This window comes from Nicotiana sylvestris, chromosome 4 (genome assembly GCF_000393655.2).
Source record: "Nicotiana sylvestris chromosome 4, ASM39365v2, whole genome shotgun sequence".
In the NCBI taxonomy this organism is placed as follows: domain Eukaryota; kingdom Viridiplantae; phylum Streptophyta; class Magnoliopsida; order Solanales; family Solanaceae; genus Nicotiana; species Nicotiana sylvestris.
Genome location: NC_091060.1, coordinates 176009640 through 176032166, shown reverse-complemented (window position 1 = coordinate 176032166; position 22527 = coordinate 176009640). Strand labels below are relative to the sequence as shown.

Genomic DNA, 22527 nt, shown 5'->3' with positions numbered 1-22527 from the left:
TTCTACAAAATTATATATGACACTATTTATCTTTATTTTCATGTAGGTTCGCCTGGGACAATACAGTTACTTGATATGCCAGCTTCTCCCGTCATAGAGGAATATCAAAGTGAAATAATAACTGAAGGTACACAAAGTGTTATCGAAGAAGGACAAGTGTATCAAGACAAGCAAATAATTGCAACTGCAATGAGGCACTATTCTGTCATGCACAAGTTCCAATTCAGGGTTAAAAGATCTAGCCACATAAGGTATGAAGATATTAATTGTGAAAAGACCTTTATAAACAGTATTTTCCTTGTGATATGTAGATGAAAAATAGTTATATTGTATAGTGTGTTACTTTATGTTAAAACAATCATTTTGTTAAATCTACATTGATAACCTGTATTATAAATGTATTTTTTTGTAGCTACTGGCTCATATGCGTTGCAGAAAACTGTAATTGGCACTTCAAGGCAACATCAATTAATGATTCTGCAATGTTCAAGATCAGGAGTTTCAACCGACAACACACATGCATCTTAATGGACGATACATTCATACAGCGCAAACGTACTGCAGTTGTAGTTGGTAGCATGGTCATGCCAAAGTATTGTGATCCTAAGACAGTTTACACACCAAAAGGACATACAAACTGATATGTTGTCCCAACACGGAGTGAACCTAAGCTACATGCAAGCATGGAGGGCAAAGGAAAAGTCTTTACACAGTTATTGAGAGGTCATACGGCTGACTCCTACAACAAATTACCAAAATATTTTTATATTCTTAAGAAGACGTATCCTGGTTCAGTTGTTAAATTGAAGAAGACAACAAATGAATGCTTCTTATATGCATTTGTTGCTTTTTGTACATCAATAAGTGGTTAGGAATATTGTAGACCAGTAGTAGTGGTTGATGGGACATTCTTAAAGACATCCTACAGGGGGATTATGTTGACAACAAGCACAATGGATGCAACATGTAAAATTGTAGTTATTCTGTAGGCAGTTTATAAATTGTAAATACATTGTAGATATTATATATATATATATATATATATATATATATATATATATATATATATATATATATATATATATATATTATATATTATATGTATTTATGTTTTCATATGCATTTCAAATCTGCCAGTTAATTATTTTTTTACTAATAATGTAGGTACAATATTGCCTTTGGCATATGCTGTGGTCGATTCGGAAAATGATGAATCATGGAAGTGGTTTTTTGAGCAATTCAAGCAAGCATATGGTGAAAGAACTTCAATGTGTGTTGTTTCAGATAGGAATGAGAGTATCCTGAAGACAACATCAATTGTCTATCCGGGCGTGCCACACTACTCTTGCGTGTCGCAAATTTGGACAAATATAAGGGCAAAGTTCAAGAAGGGTCATCTACAATTAAATGAATTGTACTTTGCTAGAGCAGGGTCATGCACTCTGGATGAATTTAATGAAAGGATGTCGAAGATTGAAGAGATAGACCGGCGTGTTAAATCATACTTCTATGATATTGGCTATCATAGATGGTCAAGAGTACATGCAACGGTGAATAAAACTTGGACTATGACATCAAACATTGTCGAGTCATTGAATGCTGTAACAAAAGAGGCAAGAGAGTTGTCAATATTTGACCTATTAGAGTATATGAGGACACTTCTTGAACGTTGGACGAAAGAGAAGTTATTGAAGGCAAAGGGTACTTTCACATACCTTGGGTACAAACTCAACAAAGAATTGGAGAAAAACAGTACATTATCTTAGAAACTTAGGGTAAGATCTGTTTATTTGGTGCAGAAAATTAATTAATTAAAATACATTGTTTCCAGATTGTAGATAAATTGTAGACAAATTGTAGTTAATTTGTAGATTGTAGATAATTTCTAGATATAATTATAGATACATTGTAGGTAAATTGTAGATAATCTATTTTTATGATTGTAAATATTTTTCTTTCTGTTTGTTATGTAATTGTAGGTGAGGGCTTCAATAGATCATATCCATACTGTGATAGATGGTGTGAAGCGGTACATTGTGTGTCTTAAAAGCAAGAAATGTAGCTGTGGCCAGTTCAAACTTGATGAACTTCCATGTCTGCATGCTTTGGCAGCTCTAAGGCATAGGAATGAAACTTATGAAAACTATTGCTCTTCGTATTACACAAGGGAGAGCCTGCTGCGTACATATGAAATACCAGTAAATCCTCTTCCTGATGAAAGCAAATGGAATGTTCCACAACATATATCTGATGAAGTAGTAAATCCACCTATGGGAGAGAAAAAGCAGCCAGGAAGACCTCAAAAGGAAAGATACAAAACATTTGATGAACTAAAGTCAAAGAAGTACAAGGTGTCATGTGGCAACTATGGAGGTGAAGGGCATAACAAAAGATCTTGCAAGAATGCACCCAAAAAGAAATAAATATCGTGTAGTTAGAATAGTATTTCAACATAATTGTTAGTGTGTTCAAGTTAACAGAATTTTGTGTGTAATCGTTTAAGTTTTGAAAGATCATAATGTAGTTAACTTCAATTTGTGTTTGTTACATGTTTTTCTGTATTGTGTCAATCATCTACCTCCATTTTTTACATTATGTACATAGCAGTTAATATTTATTATCTACAATATAACTACAAGTTAAAAAAAATTAATGTAACTTGAACTGACAGTTATATATAGAAAGTAAATACAACTGGAGGTATTCCCTACAAATTATATACATATTCAACTGTAAAATTATATACAATCTCAACATTCAGTGTTTCCAGATTGTGGATAATTTGAAGTTTTTTTGTAGATAATTTGTATTCTAACAACATAATAACTATTTTTAAGATAATGAAGAATAAGTGCTGTAAATATTAAATAACTGGAGATAAAACCACCAAGTTATTTTCAAGTGAACTACTAAACTGGATAGAAATTAACAAAACAAAAGGTATGCTACAATAAAAACACAAAAGAAATGTTCAGAAAGTTGTGTACTATATTTCTCCTACAAACTAGCATCAACTAAATTACAACATGACACTACTTCTTCTTTCTTTGGACTCTTGTTTTCTCATTCAATGCAGGTGCACCCTTCCTCCTTGCTAGTCTTCCTGTAACCTCACTTTCACTGATTGACCCATCTTCCTGTTTCTTTGTAGCATAGTCCCATAGGAGCGCTCCATAGAGTCTACGATGTTGGTCAATATCAGAAAAGTCTTCTGCAGGAATTGACAAATCTCCAAGGATAACATACTCCACAAATGCAGCAACAAATACACCACAATCGCTGCAGAAACACAATTTTTTTTAAATATTTACCAAATAATTAGAAATAAAAAAAGAACTAAATACAAAGAAAGAGAGAATAGATCTTTTACAGTGACCTTTCTTTTTGCTGTGGAATCTCTGCAACCATCCACTGAATGTTAAGAGGGTCGGTAACAGGTTTCTCGATGTATGCCTTTGTATTCATGAAGTTAATGTCCTTACGCTTCCCATAGAAATCAGTGCATGACAAATACAAAGGGATAATAACAGAAAACTTTTCGACACAGGATTCAACAACATGATTGTTGTGTGAAGAGACCATGGAATCATACGCATAAAGTTGCATGTCTGCAACGTCAAAAACGACCAACACCTAATGGAATCTTTAATATTAACGGGCATGATGACATAGTCAACTTCATCCCATGCAACATTGGCAAGTAGTCTATACCCCAAAATATATTCTGCAACAACATCTTGGGGTTTAACAACCGAATACTTCTCTTGTGAAGGTGAATTTATGAACTTTTCATAAATATGTTCTATCCTGGTCTTGAACACACAATTCGTTGTGGTAAACCTGGTCTTGTTATTGGGGCCATACTTGCCTCTTTTCCTCAAGTAATACATTATTACATTAATGTGATGCACCCAAAAATAGTTGGCATATAAATAACAACTCAACTTCAGATAATCTACATGAAACCTACATTATAACTACAATTAACTACAAAAACAGAAACAAAAAATATCTACAATGATGTCTAAAAACAGCTCTACAATTTAAACAAATTTACCTACAGTTTTAGTACCTAATCTAAAAATAACTACAATTTACCTACAGTTACTGGGCAAACACGTAACACAACATCTACAATCATGTCTACATTATATCTACATTTTAGACTACAATTAATCTTGTAATGTTCTACATAAACTACAAAATAACTACAATTACACTACAAACAGTAAATACAGCAATAAAACTATTCTGTCCACAAAATACATATAGAATTTATACTATAAATAATCTTCAAATATGATACATAATATGAAACCTAAATATTAATTACACTACATACAAGAAAGACAATATTTACAATCATGTCTACATCATATCTACACTTTATACTACAAGTCATCTTCATATATTATCTACAAAACAGAAGACAAAATATCTACAAATCATATCTTGGGAATAGACTCCTTGATACTTACCGAGTCATTGAGGACTTGTCCGGGGTGAGCCAGCGAAAAGAACCATTCCTTCTTATCAACCTTTTCCACTCCAAGGTCTAACTAAGGCTTAATTTGGTTATCCTTTATGGAAAACGGAGCCTTCCTCCTGTAACAAAAAATAAATGACAAAAAAAATTGTAGATTGAATTAGATATGTAAAAGATAAATGCTGAAATAAAAGTGTCAAATAATGCATTCATACCTCTTTGAACCTTTGTCGCTAGACCGGTATAACCACTTGTTTAAGTTTTCTAAAACATCCGGATCTACATTTTCACCAATAACAGTAGTAAAAGGATGCTTGAGGTAGAAATTTTTAGGTCCAACTGAGCTGCTGCCCCAGAACTGTATAGAGGGATAAATGGTGATCGAGCATGCTTTCCTGGATGACTTGTTCTCCCTGAATGCATAGGTGATGCATCATCTTGTGTGGGCTCACCAAACATAACCAACTGGGATAAGTTGTTGGGCAACTCAAAATCATCTAGTGTGACCCTATTTTTCTTAACTCCTGATCCTTCTAAATCACCTAGATCCACATACTGTGCATCTACACCTTCATTGTCATGTTCCTCAATGACCTGTTCTGACTGAGCTGCTACTGTCACTTCGTGAATTGGGGATTGTGCATTGATATCTTCCGTAACTGTAACACAATTCATATCAATTTTAACAAGAATGTTAAAATTTATAAACAACAAGAAAATATCTCTGAGTGACAGTATGATACCTGTTTTGTCTTCATCAGCTGCAATTTGAAAATTTGTATATAAATCACCATGTGCTGGAAGATTTTCTTGACCAATTGCACCTTCAACATGTTCTGTTTTATAATTAAAAATGGTAAATAATACTGAATAATGGTGGCTTGAAAGGTGTAGCATATGTGTAGAAAATTGTAGATATTTTGTGGATAAATGTAGATATGTTAATTATACACTAACACAAATTATAGATATTTTGTAGGTATTTTGTAGATACCTATTTTGCTAGTGCTTTCCTGCACTTGTTCCCCAATATTGAACTAAAAATGTTGATTGTTCAAGTCTTTTAGTTGGTCATTATTTTTTGTTGAACTGCCAACAAATTGAATGTTTTATGTTAGTTTGTATATATTTTTTCATTGTCTAAATTATTTTTCTATAAAAATAAAAGTCAGATCTTACTTTTGCATCATCTTGCACATTTCTAATATTTATCATTTGCAAAACAGACTGCACAAAATTATTTATAAACACTCGAAGGCTATCGAGTTCTACAAAGACAGCTTTCCTAAAATCTTCAAGCTTTCTATCAACCTACAAGTTACAATATAGTAAGTTGTTAACTTCATAATATGTCCTAACATACAATGCAAAAACATATGCAATTATATAAAGATATATATCAGAATTTACAAATTTGTAGATATTTGGTAGACAGTTTATGAAATATAGATATATTGTAGATAAAATGTAGATATATTGTAGTTTATATGTATTACCTGCTCAATTACTTTTTCTAATTTACTGATCTTCTCAGCAATAGACTCATTGTCCTCTTCTCCATCTGTTTGTTTGGGTTCCAACGTAGGATGATCAACATTGGGAACCTCAGATGTTTGTTCACCTTCTTGAACTTTGTACTCAATTTTGTCAGGCAAAATCAAAATCTCTTCTCCAGATTCAACTATGTTGGTAAACTGAATGAGGAAAAATAAATTAGTTTGATCATGGCAGAAAATGTAGAATACTTGTAGATATGTTGAAGGTAAATGTATAATCATAATAAAAGAAACTATACCTTTATCTACTCAGGCTTTATCATCTTCTCTTCAAAGGCAGCTAACCAAATCTGCCCCTTAGTAGCTGACCATCTTAGTATGCGAGGTATTAAGTTAGAACACCTTGTAGCTAGATCAGTGCTGACAGTAGAGCAACACTCATAAAGCCATACTTGCAATGCTAGTGAGCATCCCCGTATGAGATAAGAATGTACATACGGATTTAGTCTATGCCTAACAGATTCCATCATCTGGGTGAAAGATTTAATACCCCATGGGTATGACTCATACTGCCCAGATTCTACCAAATAGAACCTAAAGTGATCTACAAAAGAAACATGATCTTTGTCCGAAGGACAAATGAAAAATTCTAAAAGATAAAGGATGCACTTCACCGCATCCTCATCGTTTACCCAGGATCTAGTGGTTACTATCTGTTTTAAATAAGACTTCTCCACTCTTAATTTGTTAGGAAAATAACTGCTCATTATTTTGCTAACATAAGTGGGAGTATAACCAAAATCAGTAACCTGGATAACACATCTTAGACTAGTAATTAATGCAAACTTACGCAATCCAAAATTTAATGTTTCACCCTTTAACTGTTCAAAAAAATATGATTCATTGGATTTGGTCAATTCATACTTCATCAGAAGATGAATGGCTTGGTTTTGCATGCATATGGTGGAAAGAGACAGTAAGTATCCAAAACACGTCTTTTTGAAAAGATTCAAACCATTTGAGGATAGAAGCTCTTTAATCTGACTAGGAATGCTAGGATCACACAAAGTGTGGAATCTAAGCACCCCATAATCAACATTATGTGGGGCAAAAAAATGTCCATTCTGCACAAATAATAAATTAATTCACTTTAATAAAATGCATAAAAAGAATAAATTCATCTACATTTTATCTACAACATAACTACAAATGATTACATAATATATACAATTTAAAGCATTTTCTATAAAAAGGCAGCAACGAAAGATAACTACAATTCTGCTTCAAATAGTACAAGTTACCTAACAGTATAACTACAAAATATCTAAAACTATAAAGGCAGAACATCACAACTACAAATAATCTTCAAAATTAAGACAGTTAATCTACAATTATCTAAAACACGTAGAACACAGATTTTACCATCCTAAACCAAACAAAAAAATTAGAAACGAAACTAATAAATATTTACCTTCGCTAATGATTGGTTTCGAACAATTTTAGGGTGTTTTTTGAATGTTTCTTCATTTTTAGATTTTTTGAACCAGGACACACCTTTGCTTTCTTTCCTGTTCGAAGATTAGGGACCTCTTATACAAAGTCGTCGTCTACAGAAATCTCTTTTCCTTTTCGTTTGACTTGTTTGACTGGTGTAGAAGTTTCTACATCATCTACATCGTTTTTTGTTTGGTTCTAATCTCGGCTCTGATTTGTCGGGGAGAGGAACTATGAGTAGTCTCTGCAATTGCATGTGGAGATTTGCCTTGCTTTTTGGGTGATTTTGGGGATAAAACACCCAAATCAAAGGAGGGTATATCAGCTACTGCTGATTTTTTAGGAATCTTTTTTGAAGCTTTGTTGTTCTTCATTGATGAACTTCAACTGGAGTAAAATGGAGAACCAATTTGTTTGAAGTGTTTCTTCAATTTTCTGTGATTTTAGAGGGAGATTGGGTGGTTTCAGAAGATGGAAAATGGTAAAAAGAACGTGGGTATGAGTAAAAGAACGTGGGTACGGGGCTGAAGGGTTAGGAGAGAGAAAGTAAGGGATGAGTGGAGATACTGGAATTAAACGAAAATCCTTTAATTACGGAGTAAAAATCTCATTAATTATACCCTTAATTAATTATGGTATACAAATGGTAATTTGGTATACTAAGTGTAATTAAGTCAAACCTTAAACATTGAGGGTAAAAAGATTTTCTATGTGGCATAGGAATGTAAAAATTCCTTTAAAAATAGCCAACAATTACGAAGTCAATGAAAAATAGCCATTATTTTGCTAAAATATAGACCGGTCCAGCATAATATACTGGAGTTTGGTGTACCTGTGTATGAACTCCAGCATACTATGCTGGACCAGTATACTTTGCTGACTCCAGTATAATATACTAGAGACTGGAGCACCGGTGCTCCAAACTCCAGTATATTATACTGGCTAGAACTCCAGTATATTATGCTGGAGTTCTAGTGCACTTATGCTGGAACTCCATCATATTATGCTGGAGTTCCAACATACTTATCTTGGAACTCCAGTATAATATGCTGGAGTCCAAGCATACTTATGCTGGAACTCCAGTATAATATACTGGCGTATTTTCCGGGTTTTGAACAGTGTTTTCGCTCAGATTTATCTTTGCATGAAAAATGGCTGAATTTCGATTACTTTTGAAACTGACCTATTTTTGAACGACCAGTTGTAAATCTGGCTAATTTTGAATTTCTAACTTATTTGAGAGTTGGGCCTAGTCGTAACAAGGCCCATATTGCAGATGCTTGGCCCAATTAATAGAGTCATGGATCATTTGGTCGGGGGAACAAGGGAAGATTTATACAAATGTCCAATTTTAACTCACCATTTAGATTTTGGTCCTATTTTTGAAGTCATGCAAATATAATCCTTAAAAATTATTATTCTTGTTAACGTGTTAGATTTAGTGTTTGCTCATATATTTCTCTAACCTTATAAATAAAATATTAGATTAACATCTAATATTTGCAATAACTATATATTTTTAGAGTGTGGTCTAATGTTTTCTTATAAAAATTTTGGTTTGCTCAAAAGGGATTATTAGACCATATTATAAAAGGTTCATAAGTTGCAAGAAAAATAAAAATGAATGTGTTATAAAATAAAGATCGTAAAGTAAAGATAAGTATAGAGAGAAACTGATATATTATTTGAATTCAAACTGATGTACATAATGACTGAAATCTCTTCTATTTATAGAAGAAAGGAAGCTGTTGTGTAAGCTGCTACTGCAAGCTGTTGTGTAAGCTGCTACTGCAAGCTGTTGTGTAAGCTGCTACTGCAAGCTGCTACTAAAGCTGTTGTGTAAGCTGCTACTATACCAGATATGGATAATCTTCTACTGAGAGCAATGTTTATCCACAACCAGGTACTGAAGTGATAAACTTTTCAGGAAGCTTATTTCCAATAGAGTACTAAATAGATAAACATATTTACGACGGATTCCCATATGGATAAGCTTCTTCAGGAAGCTTATTTACAACGGAGTACCAAATGAACATCCATAATATAACATATATATTTATAACACTCTCACTTGGATGTTCATTAAAAGATAATGTGCCTCATTAAAACGTTACTCGGAAAAACCACGTGAAAAAAATCCTAGTGAAGGAAAAAGAGTACACATATTTAGTAATACGCATTGCTAGGTGCCTCATTAAAACCCTTAACAGGAAAACCCCGTGGGAAAAAAACCTTAGTAAGGAAAAGGAGTGTATCACGTATTTTACTCTCCCTGATGAAAACCTTATTTCAAATATTCGAGTCTCCGCAGTCCAATCTTGTATACCGTCTTCTCAAAAGTTGAATTTGTCGAGAATATTATCCACCACTCTTTTAGATCGATTTAAATTAATCTCATCAAACCAAGAAGTTGCTACAAGTCATTTCATTGAGTTGCTTGCAACCTGTCTACATCAGCTGCTTGTCGAAAACTTCAATGGAGTACTAAATGGATAATCTTCATTAAAACCTTACTAGGAAAAACCCCATGGGAAAAAAATCCTAGTAAAGGAAAAAGAGTACACTAATAATATACATTGCAAGCTGCCTCAAAAAACTCTTACCGGAAAAAACCCAGTGGGGAAAAACCCGAGCAAGGGGAAAAGAGTACATTGTAGAGACTTGGGTATATCTGGACCAAGGGGTTCATCATTCTCTTCTGGAGGTAAGAACGGATCATTAATCCGTGTAGGAGAAGAGCTATATCTTGCTAGTAAATTAATAGAAAATGCTATGTCAGGCCTTGTAGCATTAGCAAGATACATTATTGCACCAATTGCACTGAGATAGGGTACTTCGGGACGAAGGATTTCCTCATCCTCTTCTGGAGGTCGGAACAAATCCTTATCCACTTCAAGTGATTGAAAAACCATTGGTGTACTCAATGGGTGGGCTTTGTCCATGTAAAAGCGTTTTAAGACCCTTGCTGTATAGGCAGATTGATGGATAAAGATCCTGTCTGCTAAATGTTCAATTTGCAGACCAAGACAAAGTTTTGTCTTCCCAAAATCTTTCATCTCAAATTCTTTCTTAAGATGTTCAATTGCCTTTTGGAGCTCTTCTGGAGTTCCAACCAGATTTATGTCATCAACATAAACAGCAAGTATAACAAATTCTGAAGCCATTTTCTTTATAAAAATACATGGACAAGTAACATCATTTATGTAGCCCTCTTTCAGCAAATATTTATTGAGGCGATTATAACATATGTGCCCAAATTGCTTTAAACCGTACAAAGATTTTTGTAATCTGATTGAGTACATTTCCTGAGATTTTGAATGTGCTTCAGGTATTTTAAACCATTCAGGGATCTTTGTAGAGATTTGATCAAATGAGTCATATAGGTTATAACTCGCATTTAAATGACATGACATCTTCAGGTGTCTGGACTACTAGTCTGATCCTCACAATATTTTACAGTATTGTGCACTACATTATATCAAATATGTTGTTGACGATCATTTTGCATCGGTTCACAAGCGACATAACTTGTTGAGATCTCATCACTTTCTTTATTTTTAGGTGCCTGAACATCTTCTGGAGTTTCATGAAATGTTATGTCGTGGGCTCTTCTAGAGCTCATTTCCTCCTCATTATGATCATTTTGATCATTAGCTCCTTATCATTTTTCAAGGATTGTTACCTTTGGAACCGATTGGTCTACCACACTTCATGCGTACAGTAAACTTTATCCTTTATGGACTTTAAATTTTAATAGGAGCATTTGCAGCTGAAATATGATATTTAATTTTTGGATCAGCAAATACTTCTGGCATTTTACTTGAATTATCTTCTAAGTGAGGATCATATTAATAATAATTCGATTCATATAGCATATTTTTCAGCTGTTTATTTCATTCCCCAAATATTAGAAAAACTAACATATATCCCCAATCTTCTTTGGGAAACATATCTTTGTGTATTGTGGTAGAGAAATTAATCATATACCACACATCAAAAGATAGTAAAAATATTTGGTTTCTGAATCTAAACCAATTGTGAGGGGAGGACTTATCATATATTGTTGGTTTGATGCATACAAGTGCTGCTATATGCAATTTAGAAAATCTTAGACCAATACATGAAACTTTGTTCTCATAAGCAATATTTTAGCCATTAATAGGAGGTATTCAATGCTAAACCAACCTGGATATAAACCAGCATTATCAAGATGAACTGTCTTGATTTCATAATCTAAAAGTTTTGCTCTCAGTTGAGAAAAGCAATTTCAAATGTCAAACTGCAGGCTGAGAATGAACACACATGTAACCATCTTATATATGCATCTATAAGTGGTTCACATGATAGGTGAATAGGCGCATATTCACCTTTTATATATTTCAGAATTCAGGGGTCTTAGTCCTAACTTTAGCCGGTATAACCAATTTATTATGAGAACAAGTAGCACAAGAGAATTCTTGATGAATCATCTAGTTCTTCAGTATATGCTTATCTGAATTTTCAAATAGCTTATTTAAAAATGGCAAATGAAAACTTCAAGTTTATCATAGCATGTGCTATCTCTTAGTAAACTTCTGGTTTACTGTGGCACAAACTTTTGCATTAGTAAACTTCTGATTTACTGCGACTACTTTTGTATAAGTAAATTTCTGATTTACTGTAGCTGCTTTGCATTAGTAAACTTCTGATTTACTGTGATACATGATGTAGTACAAATTAAAAAATAAAGCGAGTAACTTCTCATATACATATTTACCCCCTATGATTGTGGAAACATGAAGATTTTCAATCTTTCAATCATTTGTAGTCTCAGTATGATTGTCATTTGTATTAGTAAACTTCAAGTTTACTACAACATGTGTTTTGACCATAATAATATAATATGAATGACATATTTATATATAAGCTCTTCAACAACCTTCATTCATTATCCACAATCTAATATTTATCGGACACTACTGGTGTCATATGTCTTCTAGACAAACAGATAGCTCTTCGGGAGCTTTTGATAAATTTTGTACTACCAAATATTGCTCAAACACTTTTGGTGTCATGAGAGAAAATCATAATCAAATAGACAATACAAAGCTAATTCTAAATTTATAAATGACGAAAATCAAGCATTTTAATATTCTACTACTAACTTCGTGACAAATATCTCTTTCAAGGAGAAATACCATTAACATCTAAATATTTTGTATCAATGCGGCAATCACATAGTCATTGCGTCCTTTAAGAAAAGATACACGAGTTGTTATTTCCTTCGGGGAGCTCAATAACTAACCATAATATATTGATGTGGTTGTAGTAGAAAGTATTCTACAAGAATACTTTTGCCTTGAAATGATATTTAATAAAATTTTCCAAGATATTTTACGTACAACGGGTACGTGCGAGAATGATCTTTATGCAACAAAAACAAGATTTATATCCTTTGTTATTCTTCCTCTTCAGGAGGTGAGTTGTGGTATTTCTTCATTCATTCCAAGGAATGAAAATGTGCTTCAAAAATAACTTTGAATAGCTTATTATTTTATTTAAGCACAAAAAGACACACTTTCATAATATTTTCCTGCTTCAGGAGAAAAATTCAATTGTTTTACTACTTAAGGAACAAATTTAAAATATGAAATATTGAGTATATATTCTCTCAATCATATTACCTCTTCTGGAGGTGAATTGTAATATATTTACATTAGTAGCGCGCTCATATTTACGAGCTTTGTTAATATTGTCACATTCACTTCAGGAAATGGATTAATATTTATCAAAAATTCTCATCCTTCAGGGAACGAAACATAATTATTTGAACGCGCATTCATCACAAATCGTGTGATATCTTAGAAGCTCTTTTACGATAATGCTACTTCAGGAGCAAATCGAGGCATGCATGTACTATAGAGAATATTTCTCTAGCTTATCTTCAATTGTAACCATAGAAAGCCTAAATTATCACTTCTGGTGGCCATAGGCATATACCACTTCTGGTGGTTAACAAAAATTTAGTTACAATGAGATATACGAAACATAACTACTTCTGGTGGTTGTATATTTCTTGCAAACTCTGCTGGAGTATAAATGGATCTAACAATGTCATCCACTTTATAGTTTCCTATGCAATATTACTCTTCTAGAGTAAAATTAAAATCTTAATTCGAAAACGAGTAAGTGAAAAATGGAACATAAAGATATACAAATTATAGTGTTTTAAAATTCATAAAATGCTCCAGAATCTCGTCCAATGATTATGGCTCACTTACTAGGTTCCTAAGTACTTTTTTATTTTATTTTAATGGCAGTAGTATGCATAGCAAGTAAAACACATAACTTATCTTTGATGGTGTCTGCTAGACCCAACATATGAAGATGAATTTCAGCATCAAGCACCCAAGACACGTAGCTTTTGCCCGATATATCCAATACTACAAATTCACGTTTAGAAAGATTTGACATTATTTACAAAAAGAAAATTCATACATTTGATACTTTCAAAGTATTTGCTCGAGATGGCAGAGTCTCGTGCTGATAACGTGTTATAAAATAAAGACCGTAAAGTAAAGACAAGTATAGAGAGAAACTGATATATTATTTGAATTCAAACTGATGTACATAATGAACTGAAATCTCTTCTATTTATAGAAGAAAGGAAGTTGTTGTGTAAGCTGCTGTGTAAGCTACTACTAAAGCTACCGTGTAAGCTGCTACTATACCAGATATGGATAATCTTCTACTGAGAGCAATGTTTATCCACAACCGGGTACCGAAGTAATAAGCTTCTTCAGGAAGTTTATTTCCAATAGAGTACTAAATAGATAAATATATTTACGGTGGATTCCCATATGGATAAGCTTCTTCAAGAAGCTTATTTATAACGGAGTACTAAATGAACATCCATAATATAACATATATATATATATATATATATATATATATATATATATATATATATATATATATATATATATATATATATATATAACAAAATGGTCATTTATTAAACAATTGTCCAATAAAAGGACAATTGGTAAAACTTTATAGGGAACAACATATGCTGTGATTATAATAACGAGACTATAGTATGGATATTAAATCATAAAAGAGTTATTCAATGGATATACTTTTATTAGTAAATATTTAATTTGTTGGATTAAAAATGGGATACACAAGGTGTAAGCATTTAAATTTTATTGGATTTAAATTCATAAAATAATTTGGACTATATTAATTCAAGATATTAGTCCAAATAAATATAGTGACTAGTAAATTGAGCTAATTATTTAAACCCAACATATATGTGTTGGACTAGTCCATTTAATTGGATTATAAATTAAATGATAAGCCCACTTCCTTAGCCCAAAGTCCAAATGGCTAGTAGCCCGTCTTAAAGCCCAGGCTCATGCCACATGTCAAATGAAGTGGCAATCCAAGACAAATAAATGAGCCAATGAAATCATGCCATGTGTCAAGTGATGTGGCAATCCAAGACAAATAAATGAGCTAATGAAGGCAATCCAAGACAAATAAATGAGCTAATGAAATCATGCCATGTGTCAAGTAATGTGGCAATCCAAGCCAAATAAATGAGCCAATTAAATCATGCCAAGTGTCTGGATGGTATTGGTCAGTTCAAACGGACCAATCAAATCGCAGAGCCACATCACTCCCTACAACTATAAATAGAGGTCTTCATAAAGCTAGAAGACACTAGAAGTGATAACAAGAATCAAGCAGAGAGCTCGTGGATCAAACACCGTAGATTTCTCTACAAGCTACAAGTTCAAGCACTCAAGCTACAAGTTCAAGTTCAAGTTCAAGATCAAGAACGAAGCCAAATCAAATACCAAGGCGTTCAAGATCAAATTACTTGTTCGTGATCAAACCCAAATTAAAGTTCAGGAAGGAGATTCAAGACCAAGCTTTACAAGCCCTTGAATCAAATCAAAGTCAAGCTCATTAAGAAACTTTACATTATTGAAGAATCAAATGAATACCATAGGGATTGTAACACTTTCATTTTATTGAAATCAAATACTACATTTGTTATGCAATTTTCCAAGTCTTGATTATTTATTTTTCTCGACGCGAAAATTTGTTGTTACAAATTTCTGGCACGCCCAGTGGGACAATCTCTACCTCTCATCTCTTCAAATTACCAAATTTCAAGAACACGGAAATGGCTCCTAAGAAGATCAACTTCAAACTCACTACTGTTAAGGCTACGGATTCCAAGTTTTCATCTGATGTGAAAAACTTGTTGGATGCTACTATGGAAAGCGTAGGACATGTTACTAGGAACAAAGCAAACTTGCTGGGATAAAAATCATTTCAAATGCCATCTGCATCGGTTCCTATCTTTGATTTTCAATCCTCAAAGGGCGAAAGATCATTTCCAACTGAATTGGAAGACGGAGCGAACATTGCTGAAATTGTTGAGAAGACATTGGCTCTACTTAGCCCTTCTAGATCTAAGAATCTCATCGCACAGGGCGATGATGATGTCTTGATCACTGGATATGCTCCAAGCACTCCACGTGAGTTGTTCCATTCAAAGTATGGTGTAAGAGAAAATCCGTGCTTTGCTCCATCCATCCACGACGGTTATCCAAGCGATGGTGACTAATACTTCAACTGTTGAAGAATAACTCACAAATTTAACAAAAGCAATTGAAGGGTTAATGAAGCATATGCAAGATCAAGATAATCAAATTATTAAGCTAACAGATAGAGTTGAAAGCATGATAGAGGGAGATTCAAGTCATGCACCTGGAAAGCTCCCAATGATGCAAGATAGGGGAGACTCATTTGCAAGGCAAACAACGATTCCTAAAGAATTTCAGATTTCATATGACGGGGTTATTTCCATTGACCAATTGAAAGACTTCATTATGGGAACCATCAAAGATAAGTACGATGTTGTATCCAAGTCTTCTCTCGCATATGCAAAGTCATACACTGCGAGAATTGATAGTTTGAAAATGCCTGCAGGTTATCAACCCCTAAAGTTTCAAAAATTTGATGGTAAATGAAATCCGAAGCAACACATTGCACACTTCATTGAAACTTGTAATAACGCTGGAACCTATGGAGATTATCTTGTCAAGCAGTTTGTCTGTTCCTTAAAAAGAAATGCTTTTGATTGGTATATTGATCTCGAGGCTGGTTTTATCGATAGTTGGGAGCAACTTGAACATGAATTTCTCAACCGCTTCTATAGCACAAGGTGAACCATAAGCATGGTTGAACTCACAAACACACATCAGTGGAAGGATGAACCAGTTGTTGATTTCTTCAATCGATGGAGGAATGCGAGCCTTAATTGTAAAGACCGACTTAGTGAAACTTCTGGAATAGAAATGTGTATCTAAGGAATGCATTGGGGACTTCGCTACATCCTGCAGGGTATCAAGCCTATGTCTTTTGAAGAATTGGCTACACGTGCTCATGATATAGAGCTAAGTATGTCTTCAAGCAGAAATCAAGGGCCACCTGTTTATGAACCTCGCAAAGTGAAGGATAAATAGGAAATAAATAAATGAGGCAAGTTTTTGCCGAAATCTGAGAGCAAGGAATCAATGAATGTTAATGCCTCGCCATTAAAGGTCACTACAAAATTGAGTAAGAAGCAAAGTGTGAAGACAACATCCTTACAGGATAAAGTTGGCTGAAAGTTAACTCTGAAGGAAATGCATTCGAAAGAATATCCATTCTTGGACTCCTATGTCCCAACAATTTTTGAAGAACTCCTTGAGTTGAAACTCATCGAGTTACCCGAAATGAAGTGGCCAGACGAAGCTGGAAAGGCTAATAATCCAAATTATTGCAAGTACCATCGGTTGATTGTCCACCCTATTGTAAAGTGCTTTGTATTCAAGGAGAAAGTCATGGACTTTGCCGCTGAAGGAAAAATCTTGCTTGAGGATGAGAAAGACAGTTCGAATCAAGTCTCTTTCATTTTTGGTTCACTTGTCCTTTGCAATTTTGTCGAAGTACATGAATGTGATGACATCCAAACTGCATCATCACCAAATATGATTAAATTTGGTGATTTTGAACCTATCGATGTGAGCAAACCATTGCTTCTCCCTATGGCATACAAACTAATAGTGGAGGAAAGATCTCAAGAGAAATCACGTGATAATCAAACTGATGATACAGGTTGGATTCTTGTGACTCGGCGGAGACGCTACAAGACAAATTTACAAAGGGAAACAAATAAGCAGTTGACTAGGGTAAAAATGGTGAAAAGACCCCAAAAGAAAATGATAAAGAAGAACTGGAAGAAAGCAAAAATGGCGGAGAATCACTATCAAAGGCTACGTCGTCCAGTGACATTGGAAGAATTCCTCCCAAGTTGGTTACACTCGCAAGCTTCCTATGAATATATCAAGGCCTCATGTTGTAAGATAGATAAAGAAGAGACAAAGAAGGAGGGTCCATCATTGCTGCCACCTCCCTTTCCTGAAAAACTCATTGGAAATTCTGAAGAAGTGGACATTGGTGATACAAAAATCACATTTACCAATGATGATCTTTTGCTTGGTGAAACCCACCATAATCGTCCCCTATTTATGGTTGGCTTTGTGCGAGAATAGAGAATAAGTAGAATCTTGATCGATGATGGGCCTGACATCAATATTTTCCCAATTCGTACTGTCAAAGAGCTTGGCATACCGATGGATGAACTATGTGAAAGTCATTTGATGATTCAAGGGTTCAATCAAGGGGGTAAAGAGCTATAGGGGCTATCAAATTGGAAATAAATATAGGAGATTTGCATTCGAATGCATGGATGCACGTGATCAATGCAAAAACCTCTTATAATATCTTGTTATGAAGGCCATGGATACACGAGAACAAAGTAGTTTCATCCACCTACCATCAATGCTTGAAATACTGTGAAGATGGGGTCGGAAAGAAGATAGTTGTTGATGATAAGCCCTTTACCGAGGCTAAATCATACTTTGCCGATACAAAATTCTACTTAAAGAATTATGTCTCAAAGGTGGGTAAGGTTGATGATGTGATATTGACCAAAAGTGTTGCAAAGAGGGTTGATGTCACAACTAGCAAGGAAAATATTACAGTTGAAAAAGATCAGGTGCTTCATGATAGGAACAAGATGAATAAGGCATCTTCAAGTAAGAAAGTGACTCATGTTCTTCGCTATGTCCCAAAGGCAAGGAAGGTCGAAGATCCATCTTTTGAATTACAAGATAAGGTGTTAAGAGACTTGACCATTCCTATCAAGCGAATTGATGCAATTAAATCGTCTACAAAGTTGCTTAAAGGGTTTGTCAAATCATTAAGCCACAATTCGCTTCTAAATCTAGCACTTCCTACAAAGCACACAGATGAGGGCTTTGACCCAGATGCCTACAAGTTGTTAGCAAAAGTTGTATATGATCACAACGAACCATCCAAGTTGGGAAAGCTCCCGCCTAAACCTTCAAACCCTACTCAAAAGATGATGATGGAGAAAGGGTACCCACTGAAGCAATCACATGAAGGATTTGGTTACAAACAACCCCCAATAATTCGTATCTCCATTAAAAGGGCAAGTTGTAACTACATACTACTAAAGAAGTATCTACGACGCTTAATAACAAGCCTTTTGTGTTTGACCGACTTACGAAACCAAGGACCTCAGTCTTTAATAGGTTGGGACCACTGAAGAAGGAAAACAAGTGTCGTGGAAGTAATGGAAGGATTGGAGCACCTATCTCCCTTAAAAAGAAGATTTTGACCACAAACTACCCAAGTCTGATTCCTTCTAGAATGAGGCGAGAGACAAAAAATATAGTTTCGTGTGGAGAAGTCCTCAAAACAAAGGCTCATACTATAGTCTACACTAAGGAACAGGACGAAGATGAAGAAAGTGTGGGGTCATCATATCATATCACCATTCGTGATGAACAAAATACTTCACCCTATATGGAAATCGAGGAAAAGTGCCTTGATATTTATGTATGTCATCGCATATCTTTCAATAATGGTGATCCTTAAAAGGATGAAGACGCTAAAGATGCACCACCAGAGCTTGAAGAAGGGGTGAAGACAACGGTTGATGCACTAAAAGAAGTCAATCTCGGAGTAGTTGAAGATCCAAAGCCCACATATATAAGTGCCTCTCTAACTGGTGATGAAGAGAGCAAATATATTGAGCTACTTAAGGAGTTCAAAGACGTATTTGCTTGGAGCTACAAAGAAATGTCAGGTTTAGACCCCAAGGTCGATGTTCATCATCTTGCTGTCAAACGAGGTGCTTGTCCTCGAAAGCAAGCACAACGTCGCTTCAGACCTGAACTGGTTTCCTTGATTGAAACCGAAGTTAACAAGCTTATTAAGGCTGGTTTTGTTCGTGAAGTTAAATATCCTACATGGATTTCAAGCATCGTCCCTGTAAGAAAGAAGAATGGCCAAATCCGAGTTTGTGTTGACTTTAGGGACCTAAATAATGCTTGTCCTAAGGATGAATTTCCTCTTCCTATCCCTGAGCTCATGATTGATGCAACAACTGGATATGAGGCGATGTCTTTCATGGATGGTTCATCTGGATATAATCAAATTCGCATGGCACCGGAGGATGAAGAACTTACTGCCTTTTGTACCCCTAAAAGTATATACTGCTACAAGGTAATACCTTTAGATTTGAAGAATGCTGGTGCTACATATCAACGTGCCATGCAAAATATTTTTGATGGCATGCTTCATAAAATGTGGAGTGTTATGTTGACGACTTGGTAGTAAAGTCAAGGAAGAAAGATGATCACTTGCAAGATTTGAGGATGGTATTTGAACGACTTCAGAGATACCAACTCAGAATGAATTCGTTGAAGTGCGCTTTTGGAGTTACTTCTAGGAAGTTCCTCGGTTTTATTGTTCGACATCGAGGTATAAAAATTGATCAAGCTAAGGTGGATGCTATCTTGAAAATGCCCGAGCCTAAATATATTCATGAATTAAAAATCTTGCAGGGTAAGTTGGCATATCTTAGAAGATTTATTTCTAATCTGGATGGAAGATGCCAACCATTTAGTCGCCTCATGAAGAAAGGGGTTCCTTTTGAATGGGACCAAACTTGCAGAAATGCTTTTGAAAGCATTAAGTCTTATCTGATGAAACCTCCAGTACTGGCAGCCCCCATACCTGGAAAGCCATTAATATTATACATTTCGGCACAAGAAAGATAAGTAGGAGCGCTTCTTGCTCAAGGAAACAATAAAGGCAAATAAAATGCGCTTTATTACTTGAGTAGGATGATGACGCCAAATGAGCTCAAGTATTCCCCTATTGAGAAGTTATGTTTGGCACTTGTCTTCTCTATTCAAAAGCTGAAACATTACTTCTAAGCTCATGTTGTGCGACTCATCTCAAGAGCGAACCCTATCAAGTTTGTCATGTCTAAACCAGTCCTAAGTGATCGATTAGCGAGGTGTTACCTCCAGTTTCAACAATTTGAAATTGTGTATGTTCCTCAAAAGGCAGTAAAAGGACAAGCATTAGCAGACTTCCTAGCTGACCATCCGATTCTAGATGATTGGGAGTTATCTGATGAATTTCCTGATGAAGATGCAATGGTCATAGAAATTCAGCCTCCTTGGAAGATGTATTTTGATGGCGCTGCACATCGTGAAGGAGCTGGCACTGGAATAGTGTTTATCACTTCTCAAGGAGAAGTTTTGCCCTATTCTTTCACTCTGACACAACGGTGCTCTAATAATGTTGCTGAATATCAAACACTCATACTTGGGCTTGAAATGGCTGTGGATATCAAACAATTGCAATTACAATTTTTTGGAGATTCCAAGTTAGTGATCAATCAGATTTTGGGTAGCTATGAGGTCAAGAAGCCAGAGTTGGTGCCATATCACAAATATGCTCAAAGATTGGTAAGTTGGCTTGGAGAGGTAACTATTCAACACGTGCTGAGAAAGGAAAATAAGAGAGTTGATGCATTAGCAGCCTTAGCTTCTACATTATCTTTGCCTAATCAGACACAAGTCGCCGTTTGCCAAAGATGGGTAGTCCCTCCACCAAATGACTATGAGGAAGAAGAAAGCGAAGTTGAGCATATTGCTTCTGCTCTTGAGGTTGAAATTAAAGACTGGCGACAACCATTAATAGATTATCTTTGTTACGGTATATTGCCGGAAAATCCTTGAAGGAAAACGGAAATCTGAAGGAGAGCCCCTCGTTTTCTTTATTACAAGAATACACTCTACATATGATCATTTGATGGAGTGCTCATACGTTGTTTGGGGACTGATGAATCCCTTCAAGCCTTGCAAGAAGCACACTCTGGAGTATGTGGTGTGCATCAATCTGGGCGAAAACTTCATTTTCACATAAAAATAATGGGTATTATTGGCCAACCATGGTGAAAGATTGTTTAGATTATGCTCGAAGGTGTAAACCTTGCCAATTCCATGCTAACTTCATACATCAACCACCTGAAGTATTACACCCAACTGTTGCTTCTTGGCCATTTGAGGCTTGGGGTTTGGATGTTGTTGGTCCATTGCCAAAGTCTTCTAGTGGACATCTATATATTTTGGCCGCAACTGATTACTTTTCGAAGTGGGCAGAAGTTGTTTCTCTTAAGGGAGTAAAGAAGGAAAATGTAGCTAACTTTATCCGAGTCAATATTATCTATCGATTTGGCATTCCGCGATATATATTGACGGACAATGGTAATCCATTTGATAACAAATTGATGAATAAAATATGTGATCTTTTTGGCTTCAAGCAATGCAATTCCTCCATGTATTATGCTACTGCCAATGGACTTGCTGAAGCATTTAACAAGACACACTGCAACCTGTTGAAAAAGGTTGTTTCTAAGTCTAAGAGAGATTGGCATAAGAGAATGGAAGAAGCTCTTTGGGCATATAGGACCACATATCGCACACCAACGCAAGCAACTCCTTATTCACTTGTTTATGGAGTTGAAGTAGTCCTTCCACTTGAGCGTCAAATCCCATCGTTGCAGCTTGCCATTCAAGAAGGACTCACTGATCAAGAAAATGCTCGGTTACGCCTTGAAGAATTGGA

At 35.0% G+C, this 22527-nt stretch overlaps 3 protein-coding genes across 3 annotated transcripts; all 3 read left to right on the top strand.

Moving 5' to 3' along the window:
* Positions 1–683: 683 nt before the first annotated feature.
* Positions 684–2423, top strand: LOC104233779 (uncharacterized). The gene is made up of 3 exons (XM_070173961.1): positions 684–852; positions 1165–1694; positions 1980–2423. The coding sequence occupies exons 1-3, from the start codon at positions 684–686 to the stop codon at positions 2421–2423; spliced, it is 1143 nt and encodes a 380-aa protein (XP_070030062.1).
* A 15726-nt stretch (positions 2424–18149) lies between these two features.
* LOC138890565 (uncharacterized) lies at positions 18150–20220 on the top strand. Its single transcript, XM_070173960.1, has 3 exons — positions 18150–18187; positions 18313–19030; positions 19483–20220. The coding sequence occupies exons 1-3, from the start codon at positions 18150–18152 to the stop codon at positions 20218–20220; spliced, it is 1494 nt and encodes a 497-aa protein (XP_070030061.1).
* Positions 20221–20873: 653 nt separating this feature from the next.
* LOC138890564 (uncharacterized) lies at positions 20874–21638 on the top strand. The gene has a single exon (XM_070173959.1). It carries the CDS (start codon positions 20874–20876, stop codon positions 21636–21638), a length of 765 nt encoding a protein of 254 aa, XP_070030060.1.
* Positions 21639–22527: the final 889 nt, after the last annotated feature.